This window comes from Mus pahari, chromosome 4 (genome assembly GCF_900095145.1).
Source record: "Mus pahari chromosome 4, PAHARI_EIJ_v1.1, whole genome shotgun sequence".
Classification (NCBI taxonomy): domain Eukaryota; kingdom Metazoa; phylum Chordata; class Mammalia; order Rodentia; family Muridae; genus Mus; species Mus pahari.
In genome coordinates, this window is record NC_034593.1 from 87,002,188 (window position 1) to 87,016,195 (window position 14,008).

The 14,008-nt window shown below is 45.9% G+C and overlaps 2 protein-coding genes across 5 annotated transcripts in view; one reads left to right on the forward strand and one right to left on the reverse strand.

Moving 5' to 3' along the window:
* Positions 1-4,799, forward strand: part of Pdzk1 (PDZ domain containing 1) — a 30,563-nt gene extending 25,764 nt beyond the window's left edge. For 3 of the 4 annotated variants that reach the window (XM_029537214.1, XM_029537213.1, XM_029537212.1), the window contains exons 7-9: positions 2,168-2,392; positions 2,798-3,088; positions 3,975-4,555. In XM_029537214.1, the coding sequence (XP_029393074.1) occupies positions 2,168-2,392; positions 2,798-3,088; positions 3,975-4,028 (570 nt within the window). In that variant the 3' untranslated portion in view covers positions 4,029-4,555. Of the gene's footprint in view, positions 1-2,167; positions 2,393-2,797; positions 3,089-3,974 lie in introns of all 4 variants that reach the window. The other variant, XM_021197051.2, reaches the window with a different exon arrangement.
* The window catches only part of LOC110320977 (Golgi pH regulator), a 38,222-nt gene continuing 26,364 nt past the window's right edge, over positions 2,151-14,008 (reverse strand). Inside the window, exons 11-14 of the mRNA XM_021197055.2 lie at positions 9,803-9,898; positions 7,743-7,832; positions 6,730-6,795; positions 2,151-5,475 (exon numbers count right to left, since the gene is read on the reverse strand). Coding sequence (XP_021052714.1) covers positions 5,269-5,475; positions 6,730-6,795; positions 7,743-7,832; positions 9,803-9,898 — 459 coding nt within the window. The 3' untranslated portion in view covers positions 2,151-5,268. The remainder of the gene's footprint in view (positions 5,476-6,729; positions 6,796-7,742; positions 7,833-9,802; positions 9,899-14,008) is intronic.

Here is a 14,008-nt window from a genome sequence, read left to right on the forward strand (position 1 = left end):
CCCCCCCCCCCCCCCAAGAAAAAACATTTAAAGTTACATAACTGGCTCACTGCACTGAGTCAGTCAGATCAGCCATGGAAGTACTGGTAATGAGCGGTGGGCAAGCTGTCCTGAGCCCCTACTCCCTTGGCTGTAAGGTAGCATGAAGGGTAGCAGGCAGACTAAATTAACTATTTAGAGTGTCCTACACATATGCTCACTGACTCATATTGTCCAGTCCTGAGAACCTGACTGGTCCAGCAACCAAAAAGGTGATGTCAGAGGGGCTGTGAAGACAGCTGGGTGTTACCTTGAAGCAAAAAAGGCTTTAGAGAAGAGGGAAAGCCTTGAGAATGTAAAAGGTTGGCAGGCAGCAAGGACTCATTGTGTAGCCTGAATGAACCTGTTGGCTTTTAAAAGAAAGAAAATAATTGGAAAGGTTGTTCCCAAGACTTAAGCTAGAGAGGGCTAATTTTGGCTTAAGAAGAACTGTAGTTGTTAGAAATGGGGCGGCTGACTTTTGCAAGCCAGTTTTGATGTTGTAAGCTGATGCTGGTATTGAGGGTTTTGTTCCAATTCCTGAAAATAAAATCTATGATAGAATAGTCCCAGAATGATGTAAGTGTATTTTCCCTGTTTCGGTTAACATGAGAGCGGAGTCTGCCTCACTCTCCAAGGCTGGCATGGGGGTGAGGTATGGTGGATCTCTGAGATACAGTAGCTAATAAGGCAGACACCTCTACAGTTCCTGGTGGGCTATTATTATTCACGACAGGCTAGACTGAGGACTCAGAAGGCTGGATAAAGCCACCCTGGGTGGTCTTTCATGCTTGTGTGCTCTGACACCAGCAGCTCATTCCAGGCAGACATAGCCACTAAGCCTGCCGGGAGTTGGGAGTCAGGAGGACTGTGATGAGGAATGGCTTACTGGGTGGTTCCACAGTTGATTCCCCCAGGTGGAGGGCTTGTAAAGACATCACTGAGGGCTGTGTGGGGCCTGGTTGCTGGCTGTGGGCAGTTGACCTGTTGAGAAGGCAGACAGGCAGGAGAACCTCAGGTCTCATTTTTGCTAAGCTGCTATAGTGACAAAGTGGGCCATGTTTCTCCCTCGTTGCTGGATGTCTTGTTTTCTAATAAATACCCTGGGTACCTGTATCCAAAACTAGCCCTTAACTCAGGCAAAATCCTCAACAAGTTAACTGTATTACAATAAAAAAAAAATTAGGGGTGGGGATTTATCCTAACGGAGGTAGGCACTTTGAGTCTGATCCCAGGATGTGTGCTGAAATGACAAGCACGGGGCCACAGAACTGTAGTCTCTGTGTGGGGGTGGGGGTGAGGGTGGGGAGCACACTTGGCAGGCCAGGCTACACTACTGCATGAGCAAGCTTCAGGCCACACAGACCCATCTCAAGAGTGAGAAGATGTGTCTGGGGTAACTACTCAAGGGACAGTGGGAAACTGCTGGAGGACACCAGGACGGACAGACAGACAGACAGACAGACAGCAGGGGTGTGCAAGTACAAGCATAAGAATAAAAAACAAACCAGTTATGCTTGGCGGTCTGTCTCTGTGCCACAGCCACCATTGCTTCCTTCATGGCCTTGGCTATGAAAGTGAGAGGACGAGGCATACTTACAGACAGGGGGAAGCCCGGCATGAGAGGTGCCGAGATCATTACAATAAACAGCAGCCCTGGGAGACAGCAGCTGGGGGATGGGATTCCCTTGTGCTGCCATATGGGCACCTCTCCCATTACCAGTGTGTGGAGCTGCTGGTCCTCACAAAACTTACCACAGAAATGTTTTGTCCTTAGTTTCTAGAACCTGCTTGAAGACCATCTTACTGAAGGGAGAACAGGGCCTTGGGGTAGCCCCTCAAAGGTGTCTCCCTAAAGGGGAGTGTAGACAGTGCTCAGTGACCTGCCTGCTTTTGTGGGGATAAGCTTGTAACACTGTTAGATAGCTCTGGGGTCTGGTGCAGAACTGTACACTGTTTCTATGTTATGCACATGTATGTGTCTGTATATATGTTTCTACCTTCTCTGGCAGTAGTAAAGAAACTTTAGGCTTTTCTCCTCCTCCTGTTTGAGGAGGAACATACATGTGAGACACCCTGTGTATTAAGCCATGACATTCAATGAAGTGTAATGGCTCAGATGTGTATTTTTTCCCTTTATTTTCCAAAGGCTCGTTTCTCTCCACTCCTTTACTGCCAAAGTCAAGAACTGCCTAATGGTTCTGTTAAGGAAGGCCCTGCTCCGATCCCTGCTCCTCTGGAGGCCACAGGCTCAGAGCCCACAGAGGAGGCGGAGGATCACAAGCCCAAGCTCTGCAGGCTGCTTAAAGAGGATGACAGCTACGGCTTTCACCTGAATGCCATTCGGGGTCAGCCAGGCTCCTTTGTCAAAGAGGTATGGTGACTAGTTCCAGCAGCTCAGCAAACACAGTCAGTTAGGATGGGATTTTCAGTGCAAGCCACAAGTCACCGTGACACTAACAGTAGTCACACTTCGAAGTCTGCCTCTGAGAGTGCTCCTTGCCCACTGCTGTGGATGTGCACGGTGCCTGTACCCTGTAGGGGAGGGCAATGAGACCACCCTGTAGCTTCCAAGTTGGGATCCTAAGATGGGGGCCTGATGCCTTCAGCCCAGCAGATGTTCAGCACGGTGCTTTGCCAGTGTGGCGGAGCCCAGTGGGGTTCAGGGTGTACAGCCCATCAAGGAGCGCGGTTAACAAGGGTTGAGGCTCTTCAGGAGGGAAGCTGCCTGGCACACCTCCCTCCATGCTTGGAACCGACTCAGAACCTCTGTTCACAGGTACAGCAGGGCGGCCCTGCTGACAAGGCTGGGCTGGAGAACGAGGACGTCATCATCGAAGTGAATGGGGAGAATGTGCAAGAGGAACCCTACGACAGAGTGGTGGAGAGAATCAAGAGCAGCGGGGAGCACGTCACTCTGTTGGTCTGTGGAAAGATGGCCTACCGCTATTTCCAAGCTAAGAAAATCCCCATCGTTTCCTCCATGGCCGAGCCCCTGGTGGCTGGCCCTGATGAGAAAGGAGAGACATCAGCAGAGTCCGAGCATGACGCCCACCCAGCAAAAGATAGAGTGAGTGGTGGCCCTGCTTCCCTGGGGTAGTCCCCAGCCAGTGCCTCATGCCTGTGCTTCCCAGTGACATGGGGTGGCCAACCTGCCAGGGTTTTGTCAAAGAGAGGTAGTATGAGGACAAATTGATTGTCTTCTTAGAAACGTGGCCTCACTGTGGAGTCCAGGCTGGTCTAGAACTTGCAAACCTCTTGTCTCAGCCTCCTGAGTGCCAGGATTGTGGCGTGTGTCGTTATTTTTTTAGCATGCAGTTGGCAGGCAGTAAGCAAAATCAGTTTATCAAAATCACGGAGACCACCAAAGAACCTGACTCGATTATGCAGGACCAGCTCCTGGCTCTGTGCTCCAGCTTTCCGACTTATAGAACATGGACAAAGTGTACAGTTGTTCTCAGAACAGTGTTTGAACTGTGCCTGGCTCACAGTGAGTAAAAACACACAGAGAGAGGCTTACGCTCCATGTTTAGCAAGTGGCAGAAATTACAATTATTTTTGTTAGAAGAATTTTTTTCTGGTCAATTTTCTCTTCATAGATAAAATTGAGTTTCAAAAGTGAACTGACATCCAAGTTCACAGGAGGAGATCACAGGAGTCAGGCCTCCTATGAAAAAGTCTCACTATAGTTTTCCATTGTATTTAATTCTATGGATAGGTCATGCCAATTATAGTACCAATGTGGTCTTATAGAAAACTGATTGTCTACGTGTATGTTGGTATATACACAGACAATGAGAAACTTGTTTGTGTTAAATAGTAATCTGGAAGCAAGTGGAGTGAAGATTTGGATCACATCTAGAGGTGCATGGCTCTCTCTGACTTAAGGCATGCCTGCTCTAGATCAGCCTTGCTCTCTCTCCTGCAGTAAACCCTTGTCTTTTTCCTTTGCACAGACTCTCAGCACAGCCTCACACTCTTCTTCCAACTCTGAAGACACGGAGATGTGAAGAGAACAAACGATGCTTCCTCTTGAGGGTCCAGGAACTGCCTCTCCGAGGAATGAGCCCTGCCGACCCCATCAGACCTCTGGGCCATCTGTCCCCCGAGACTGTCCGTTGTTGTAAAGGGCTGCTACTGCAGGTTGCTTATTTAAGCTCAACTCGGCCAGAGAAGGGACCAGGTTCAGGTTCTTTCTAGGTGGTATCTTCCAAAGTGCAACTTTTCACTTCTGTTGATGAGCCCTCTTCCTTCTGTAGGCTTGAGCACCTGGGATGATTCACTGTCTGTGTGAGCGCTGCTAATTAAAGCATCAAGCAGACGTCTGTTACAGAAGTGTGCTTTTGTAGCAATGCTGTGGCAAAGCAGCGTTGTTAAGTGCTTTTGAGTTGTTTGCAATTTCCCTGTTGGCTAATAGAATCTCAATATTGTCTTTGTTCGATAAAAACATTTCATGCTTTCTCATTTGCTTCCAGAAGCCCAAAACATGTCAAAATACATACTGTGGCCTTAGCAATAAAAGGAGGCTTCCAGGAAATATACTTCAGCATTTTCTTATGTTACATTTGAGTATTAAAAAAAAAACCCAAAATCTCAACACCTTCCTTTTATTGGCGGAGAGCTTATGTTTCAGAACAGGAAAGGGCTTGTTCTAGTTAACGTCTACCCACAGCACTGAGGCAGAGGGAAAGCCAACCCAAGGCAGCCACTGCTGGATCAGCACAGGGCAGTCACTCTGCTCTAATTTAAAGGGAAATAAAGATTGGTATACCTAAAATCTACTTGGTAAAATCTATCTGTTGCCTATTACCCCTTTCCCAGAAAAGAAGAAAAAACCTTTTGGTTATTTTTATGGGGTAAAGTTGGGTGAGGAGGAGAGATGCATTTCACGACAGACCACAATAGCATAACACCAAGCTGTGCTGGACAAGTGACCCCAAAGCCAAAGTGTTACAAACTGATTTTACTAGTATTTTCGAGAGAAGCCACGTACTCAGGAGCTCCGGGTATCCTCATGCTCTGGCCCTCTCCTCCTCACCGCACAGCCTCAGATCCAGGCGGCTCCCTGCTGAAAGCTGCAGGTTTTCTTCTTGTGCCTTAGTTGAAGCTACTCGTGATTCCAGTATCTCAGGAGGAAGTAGGCATGTGCCTGAGAACAGACTTGCAGCTCTGCCTGTTTAAAGAGCTGTAGGCTCTGGTCTCCCTCCCCACTGTGTCTCCTTTCCTGAAGTTGGTAGGGGAGGTCTGAGTTCAGGGGGCCATATGCTTCTCTGGTGCCTGCTTGTGAGCCAGATAGAGGAACAATATGCTGGAGAGGGCACTGACCAGGAAGATGACATCAAACCAACGGTGATAGAAGTTGAACTGAAGCTCCCCAAGGACTTCTGTGATTATGGTGCGGTACTCTGGGGGCATGCTCATTCGGATCAGCAGTACAGAGGACACGAAGTACATACCCTGCAAAGTCGAGCCAAGTAATTCAGAAATTACTGTTTGGAGGGGCAAACTTTACGTTATTTATTGGGGCTGGAAAGCGAGCACAGTAGTTAAGATGGACTTGATTCCTAGCATCCCATGGTGGCTCACACCACCTGTACCTCTAGTCCCAGGGGTCCAGGCACACACATGGTTTATATACATACAAGTAGGCAAAACACCCATGCATATAACATTTCTTAAATTATTTGTGCACATAGGTGTATTGGTGTGCATCTTCTTCAGTGTGCATGTAGTCATAGGTTAATTTGCCAGGGTTGGTTCACTCATCTACCATGTGGGTCTGGGTACTGAACTCAGGTCATCAGGCCTGGAGGCCACCACCATTAGCAGCCACTGAACAAGTCATTGTGTGGGCCCAACTTAAACCATTTAAAAAAAAAATTCTGGGCCCCTTGGTCTTGCAAACTTTATATGCCAGTACAGGGGAACACCAGGGCCAAGAAGTGGGAGTGGGTGGGTAGGGGAGCAGGGCGGGGGGGAGGGTATAGGGGACTTTTGGGATAGCATTTGAAATGTAAATGAAGAAAATATCTAATAAAAAATTGAAAAAAATGAATATAAAAAAACTACATTATAAATGGACAGCTAATAAAACTAACACACACGAATGCCCACACACACTTGGAACGAGGTGCATCAACAACTATTTCTAGCAGGCAGGATTACTGCATTCTCTTCTTTTTGTTTATTAATCGTTGAACATAAAAATTTCTATAGCACTATATACTGCTTGACAAGGAAAAAATAATGATAATACTACATTTTGAAGAACAATTAAAAATACCGTTCAAAATCCCCCCCCCCCCAAAAAAAAATTCTGGGCTGCAGAACTGGCTCAGTGGTTACATGTGCATGCATTGCTTTTGTAGATAACCCAACTTTGGTTCCCAGAACATTCACTGGGATCAGATACCCTCTTTGGGAGTCAATGGGCAACTGGATTCACATATAAACACATAACCCCTCTCCCCCTAAAGAAAACAAAAAACCAAACCCCAACATTTCTAAGCTGGTTGTAGTGGTGCATGCATGCTTGAAGTCTCAGCACTTGAGAGACAGAAAGATCAGGAGTTCAAGGCCATCCTTTACTACATAAAGTATTTGAGGCCAATATGGACCACGTAGACTTTGTTTTAACAAAAACCTTCCCCAACAGAATCACATTTTGGGCACTCTACAACTGTAGACATAAAGGCCAGTCAATAAACTTACCATTATCTGTGCTAACAGCAGGACGATGACGTTGGAGGACTTGCTGCTGGAGATGGCATAAAAGAACTGTGGAGGAAGGGAGAGAGATGAGCGCAGTGGTGCAGCAGGCTCCGCTCATGACAATGTGCAGCAGTTACCCTCTTTTGTGGTACAAAAAGGACAGCAGGCTCGGGAGTCAAGGCTACAGAGATGGTCTTAAAATACAATACAAACCAGTTTCCCCGATGGATGGTGGTTTTTTCTGACTCAACAAGGGAATCTTGGCTGTTAAGTTTCAGAATCTGTAATGCCCCAGCATCACCACAACACTGACCAGCAATCTGGGAGCACTCCAGGCACCTGCAGCTGTCAAGGGGTCCAAGTCCTTCCCTCCCTATCTCTTTCCTTTCAGTGTCTGGATCACCAGGGAGGACCCACTTTTCATCACCACGTGACCTGCTTTATGCGACAAAGAGCGAGCTGCATGCTCTGTCCTCCACTTCCGTTGTGGAGTCTTCCTCTCTGGTGCACAATCACTGGAGCCTTGAATGTCTGTCTCAGTCATTTTTTTCTATGTATGTGCTGAAGACCCCATGACAAGCTTGGTTATAGATGATATGACAGTTCAATGGACAGAATGGACCCTTATTACCTTTGGAATGGATCTGTGGCTGGTAGATATTGTCATACTTTACCCACAACTTACAGAAAGGTCTTTTTAATGTGTGTGTGTGTGTCACCTGAGTTATTCAGTCTGTTGCTAAGGATCTAACTCAGAAGTCATGCAATTGGGCTGGTGAGATGGCTCAGTGGGTAAGAGCACCCGACTGCTCTTCCGAAGGTCCTGAGTTCAAATCCCAGCAACCACATGGTGGCTCACAACCATCCGTAACAAGATCTGACGCCCTCTTCTGGAGTGTCTGAAGACAGCTACAGTGTATTTACATATAATAAATAAATAAATCTCAAAAAAAAAAAAAAAAAAAAAGTCATGCAATTAAATCAGGGCCTTTAAACAGGGTGACACGACGTACCTTGGTAAGCGTGATCAGCAGTCCTCTGATGGATGTGACAATGATTATTCCAACTAGAATGAAGGAAATGTGCTGAGACCAGAACTTCACCTGTCATGAGAACAGGAAGGAGAGGCTATTACATTTCCTGGCAGAGCAGGAACTGATGTGAATTGTGATGACAGAGTCCATTAGTCGTCCTGGTTGCTTCTGAAGAAAACACCTACAGGTGGTAGATACCCATGGGAAGACTGCACTGGATCCCCTAGTCAGCTGACTCAATCAAGTCTCAAGGGTCAAAGAAAGCCAGTGGGGAGAGGTGGGAGGCAAACACTCATCACTAGAAGCCCACAGCTGATAACATATTCCTCCTGGAGAAGCGACAGGACAGGGTGAGGGCAGAACTCAGCAGCCTGACTCCTCTCAATGCTATGGAGAAAGGATCGCCGACTACATGGCACTTCCAGGAGTGAAGACCAAGGAAGTCACAGGAAGACTGCACAAGGATTCTCAGGACTCTCAGTTGAGGCACACAGTGGAGTTCTCTTCCCCTGCATTGCTTGACAGGGGGAAGCAGTTTTGGGAACCTGTGCTTGCTTGTTCTCAGGTATGTGAGGCCAGGGCTGCATCAATTTAAAAAGCTCGTTATTCTGAAAATGACCATGGAAGAAGTAGATGTGTCATGGGTGGACCAGATACATAGGAGCAGTGACAGAGCGCTCACCTCTAAAAGTGTAGCCCAGTAAAGAAAACATTTGTTTTTGAGACAGGATTTTGCTGTGTAGCCCTGCCTAGTCTGGAACTTGCTCTGTACACCAGGCTGGCGTTGGATTTTACCTGAGGTTTATCAGAGATTACCTGCCTCTGCCTCCCTAGTGCTTCACTCCCAGTGAGTCCAAAAAGCCCAGAGAAATTTAAATGAGAAAAATCACACAGGCATCAATAATAAAGTACATGGGCCACTGGCCGTCCAGGTGACCAGAAGGAATAGGTGCCGCACTGGTACACGCAGAAAGAATATGTTGCCGACTTAGCACTAAAAACGAGTCCTTTAAGGGTGAGAGGGATTGCTGTAAAAGCAAGAAGACTTGAGCTGACATCCTAAGCACTCGCATAAAGGCTGGGCATGGCCACGTGCACCTGTAACACCAGCATCGGGAGCTAGGGACAGGCAGATTCTGGGAACACATTGGCTGGTGCTGCTAAAATGTCAATTTCAGTGAGAGATCCTTATTAAAAAATAAGGTGGAGAGAAGCTACCCAGAGCTGTGTCCTTGCCTCCACCCTGAGGCCATCCTTAAAGGGTAAAAGCATTCTTGGTGGTGTATCTTCAGGGCTGCAGCCCAGTTTGGTGCCTTTCAGATGGAGGACACGCTTTGCTGAGATGGGGTAACCCCTCAGCTCAGCTCAGAGTAAGCTAAACAGTCCACACTGGGACAAAGAAATGTGACACCAGTCCTACTATTAACAGTTCCTCAGCCTGAATGATGTCATCTGGAAATACATCATACTCTGAATACAGACACTGACCTCAAGATCAGCTGGGTTTATGCTGGGTTTATGAAATAGGAAGAAGTATTCTTTAAAAAAAAAAAATCAACATTAAAAACAAAAAACAAACCATTTTATACATAGCTAACAAATCAACTTTGGTCCAAGGTCCACCTTACTTGACTGATAAAGATCGTTTCTTTATCACTTCCATTCTACTTCAGAACACTAATTAGTTGTTAATTTTCTACCAGGAGATCAAAGGTGAGTTGTGAGTTTGCAGAGCTCGTTGAATATCACAGAGAAAGAGCTGGGTACTTGGCAGGAGAGACTGGCCGAGCGATAGTGGGCTGTGGGCAGGCCAAGGGGAACCTGTAGCAGCAGGAAGTACCCATGAAGGTCAGAACCAGTCACTGCTTACAGTTTTACAATAAGAAAGCTAAACTGGGTTGTTTACAAATGTGCCATGTGAGCTGTCAATGCATGCAGAGGACAAATGGCCCCAAAGTTGAGGAGTTAAAGCCAGAGCATCAGGCTATGGTGGGATGGAGCAGGAGAAAACTTAAACCAGGACCTAGCATGGCTCTTACGTCGAACTGGATTCCTAGATAATTCACAGTGATCTCGATGCCTCTGGTGACAGGGTCAGTTTTCCCAACTCGATCAAGAACAATATTGATGGTAGCCTGCAAGACAGAACTTACATTAGAACACCTCTCATTCCCGCCTCCAAGAGTGATACCCGCCCTGATGTCTCAGGGAGCAAAGGCACTTGTCACCAAGCCTAGCAACCTGAATCCAATCCCTGGGACCCACATGGTGAAAGGAAACAAATGGCCCCTATAAGCTGTCCTCTGAATGCCACACATGCCCTGTGTCACATGTGCCTGAACACACACTAAACACACACACACACAAAATAAACAATTAAAAAATTTAATTAAAAAAACCCAACATGATTCCACATGAATTAATGAACATATCTTATCTTACACGATGATGTTTCCCAAAATACAATTAAATTTACTTCTAATCTAAACCATGAATAGGAAATCTATTTTGTTTACTCACAAAAGCAAAGGAGTCTATATCTCAAATTTATTTTCTATAAAGAGTCAAGGGCAATAAAGCATATGCACTTATGATTCAGAGGTCAGAAGGTTTATACTCTGGTAAATGAAGTTAGAGTAAGAACCAACAAATGGGGCTGGAGAGATGGCTCAGTAGTTAAGAGTAGTTAAGGTTGTTCTTCCTAAAGGACCCAGGTTCAATTCCCAGTACCCATATGGCAGCTCACAACTATCTGTAACTTCAGCTCCAGGGGTCCTGACCCCCTCACACCAATGCACATAAAATAAAATAAAATATTTAAAAACAAGAATCAACAAATGCCAAAGTCATTTCCTGTGCTTGTTCTGTGACTGTTCTAAGCAAAGTCAGAACAGTATGGCTGTTGAGCTAACAAATGAGATCACTTGGGATGAAAGAAACCCCATTCATCCCAGTGGAGGCAGCTTAAAAACTAGGAGGGCAAGAAGAGGGTTGACAAATGCCAAGCCAAAAGCCACATGGGAGCTTTAAATCTGGCCATCAACAGCAACACTAAATGTAGAGTCTAAATCACGGGTCAGCAAACTCAGCATTTATTGTGTGACAGTAGCTGTGGCAATGAAGGGACAGGCTTGGCTCTGTGCCCACAAAACCTTATTCACACAGGCAAAGCGGCCCTGGGTTTGCCTGTGAAATGGCAGACTGTCAAACAAATGGGAAAAAAAAAAATTAAACACCTGACCACTGTATATGATGTCTACAAGAAATTCACTTTAACTATGAAGATATCAATAGGTTACAAGTAAAAGGATGGAATAGGATCTACTGCAGCAGCAGCAGCAGCATTAATCCACAAAGGTGAAGTGTCTCTGTTGATCACATAAGTAGTCACAGCAGAACACTGCCAGTGTGGAGTTAGAATTTTATAAACACAAAGGATGTATAATGATTCTAAATGTTATATAGCTCATAAAAAGCTTCAGACTGTTACAGTGAAACCCATTATTTCATATATTAACTAAAAAATAAGAATACTAAAAAGTAATGCATTGTACATCCCAGACTGTCTCAAAGAGAGGACCTAAGATGTAAGAACTGCCACCAAGGGGGACGGTGCCTCGCCTGGGACTGATCATTACTCAGTACCACGCTGCACCTCACATAGTCTGCAAGTATGTGCCAATCAGAAGTAAGGAAAACGGGAGCCGGGCGTGGCGGCACACACCTGCAATCCCAGCACTTGGGAGCCAGAGACAGGTGAGTCTCTATGAGTTCAAGGCCAGCCTGGTCTACACAGCGAATTCCAGTTAGACAGTGAAACCCTGTCTCAAAACAAACAAAATCCAAAACGTGTGGGTCAAAAGATAAGGAACAAAAAGAACAAAGCTTCAAAGTGGACGGAGCACACTTCTAGGCACTGAGACAACAAATCAAGAGAGAAATCGGAAACCATTTGGGACTGACATATATATTAGAGTGACATGCTGTTAAAATGGCACCTAAGACATTTATAGCAAAGAACAGCTTTCTTGGCAAAGTTTCCGCTCAAAGACCTTAGTCTTCATTGTAAGAGCTGATTCAGAACAAGTAGGAGTAAGCAATGAAGGGCTGCACACAAACTGGTGAAACAGGAAGCAGGAAAGGTTAACAAGCTTCCAACTGGCTCTCTAAAAAGTTCAATAAAAATCAATAAAACTCTATGAAGAAAAGAAAGAGTGAGGGAGGGAGGAAGGGACGGAGAGAAGGAGAGAGGCAGAGAGAGAGAGAGAGAGAGAGAGAGAGAGAGAGAGAGAGAGAGAGAGAGAGAGAGAGAGAGAGAGAGAGGAGAAAACTACAAGTTACCAATATCAGGAATGAGAGCGACTGTCTCACAGCCATTAGGAGAGCTATGACAAAAGACAATGCCAGTGAGATGGCGCAGCTGTAAAACCACGTGGCTGTACAAGCCTGACCACCTGAATTCAAACCCTATACCATGAAAAGCTGGATACAGTGGTATACGGTGGATACAACCGTAATCTCAACACTCCTACTGCGAGATGGGAGGCAGAGGGAGAATCGCTTGAAAGCCCACAGGCCAGCAAGCCTGGATATGCACATCAGCAGAAACAAGAGACTCTGTCAATACAAGGGAACAGACTCACGAAGGTCCTCTGCGCTGGGCAAAGGGATCAGTAAGAAACTCAGAGTCCCAACCCAGAGAGAGCCAGAGCTTGAACTTGCCACTTCTTCTACCTCTCTGTAGCTTATGGTTTCTGGCCTGCCTGTAATCTGTCTGTGAGTCTGAATCTGTGCCTGCCTGTTTGCTGGCTTACCTGGGGCTTTGTTCTCCATCTGTCAACTAGCATGGAAAGCATCGCAAGGGGATACAGCACAGCCAAGGGGATACAGCACAGCCAAGGGGATACACAGCACAGGAACCTTGTACAGTTTTATAAGGGACTGCACTTCTCTGACTGTAGTGACCTCAACTGACCCAGACACAGGGATGTGACTGGGCAGTATCTGCATTCATTTTATAAGGCTGCTTTCCAACCTATTTGTTGCTTTCAACAGCTATTACAGCACACATACAAACACACATTGCTCTCTGGGTCAGGGGCATAGAAGAGAACGTGATGATTAGTTGTTAAACTGTTCTCTTCAGAGCTGGTCAAACAAACAGTAATGTTAGTCTGAAGTGACCTCAAGGTGTATGATAACTGGGCTGTAATGAACTAAGATACAGCGAAAGGAAAAAGACCAGCTGCCACCTCAGGATTGGAGATTCGAGGGAGGCGTTCTAAGGGGTATGCAGAAACTTGGTCATGATGGGTTTTCTCTATCTGAACTGGGTAATAGCTGTGGCATAGGTGTGCAGTGTCAAAACTTACCAAAGTGTACTTAAAATACATGCATCTTACTGCATGTCAACTGCATTGTTAACAGGGGACCCTCTACTGAGAGGCTGCAGCCCAGGAAAGATGGGAGTGCAGTGCCTTCCTTCATCCCCTCTCATGGAAGGCATTCGATTTAAAATATCATGAGTGCTACTGATGTCAGCCCCATTGACTCAAAGCCCCCACTGACACTTATCAAAATTAGCTAAGGAGTTGATAAAACTGTTCTTTGTGCAAACAGCCCAGGTAGGAAACTCATCCAACTAGAACATCAAATTGGCCTTTCCCTCAACCACAGGGCCATGGACACCCAACTAGAACATCAAATTGGCCTTTCCCTCAACCACAGGGCCATGGACACCCACAGTTGAGTCAGAACCAGAGAGATAAATGCACTTAAAATACACGAGGAATAAATCACCGGGGGAGAACCAGAGAGGCTAGAGCAGAAGCAAATGTCGTGTAAACAAGTACATTTTAGAACTTATTTTGGATTTAAGTTTTAGTGTGTATATCATCAAAAATATGCTTTTATTCTGAGTTGCAAATTGGAGTTGAGGTGAAATAGTCAGGTGCTCACAGCGACTATGGAAACAGTGAACAACAAGAAACGTGTGCATACCCCTTCCTAAGTCCTCCAAAGCATAGGGGAAAAGATAAGATGCTTGTGGTGTGATGGCTCATGTTCTCTGCTGACTCAACCCAATGTGGAACTGAGCTCAATGTATCAGTCAAGCCCCTCTAAATGGCTGCCACTCCCAGAAAAAGTCACCCAACTGTGGCCATTAAAAACAAGGTTGCTGGGAAGACAGTTTAATGGGGAAAAGTAGTCACTTGTGAGCCTCAAGTTTTATCCCCAGAATCTGA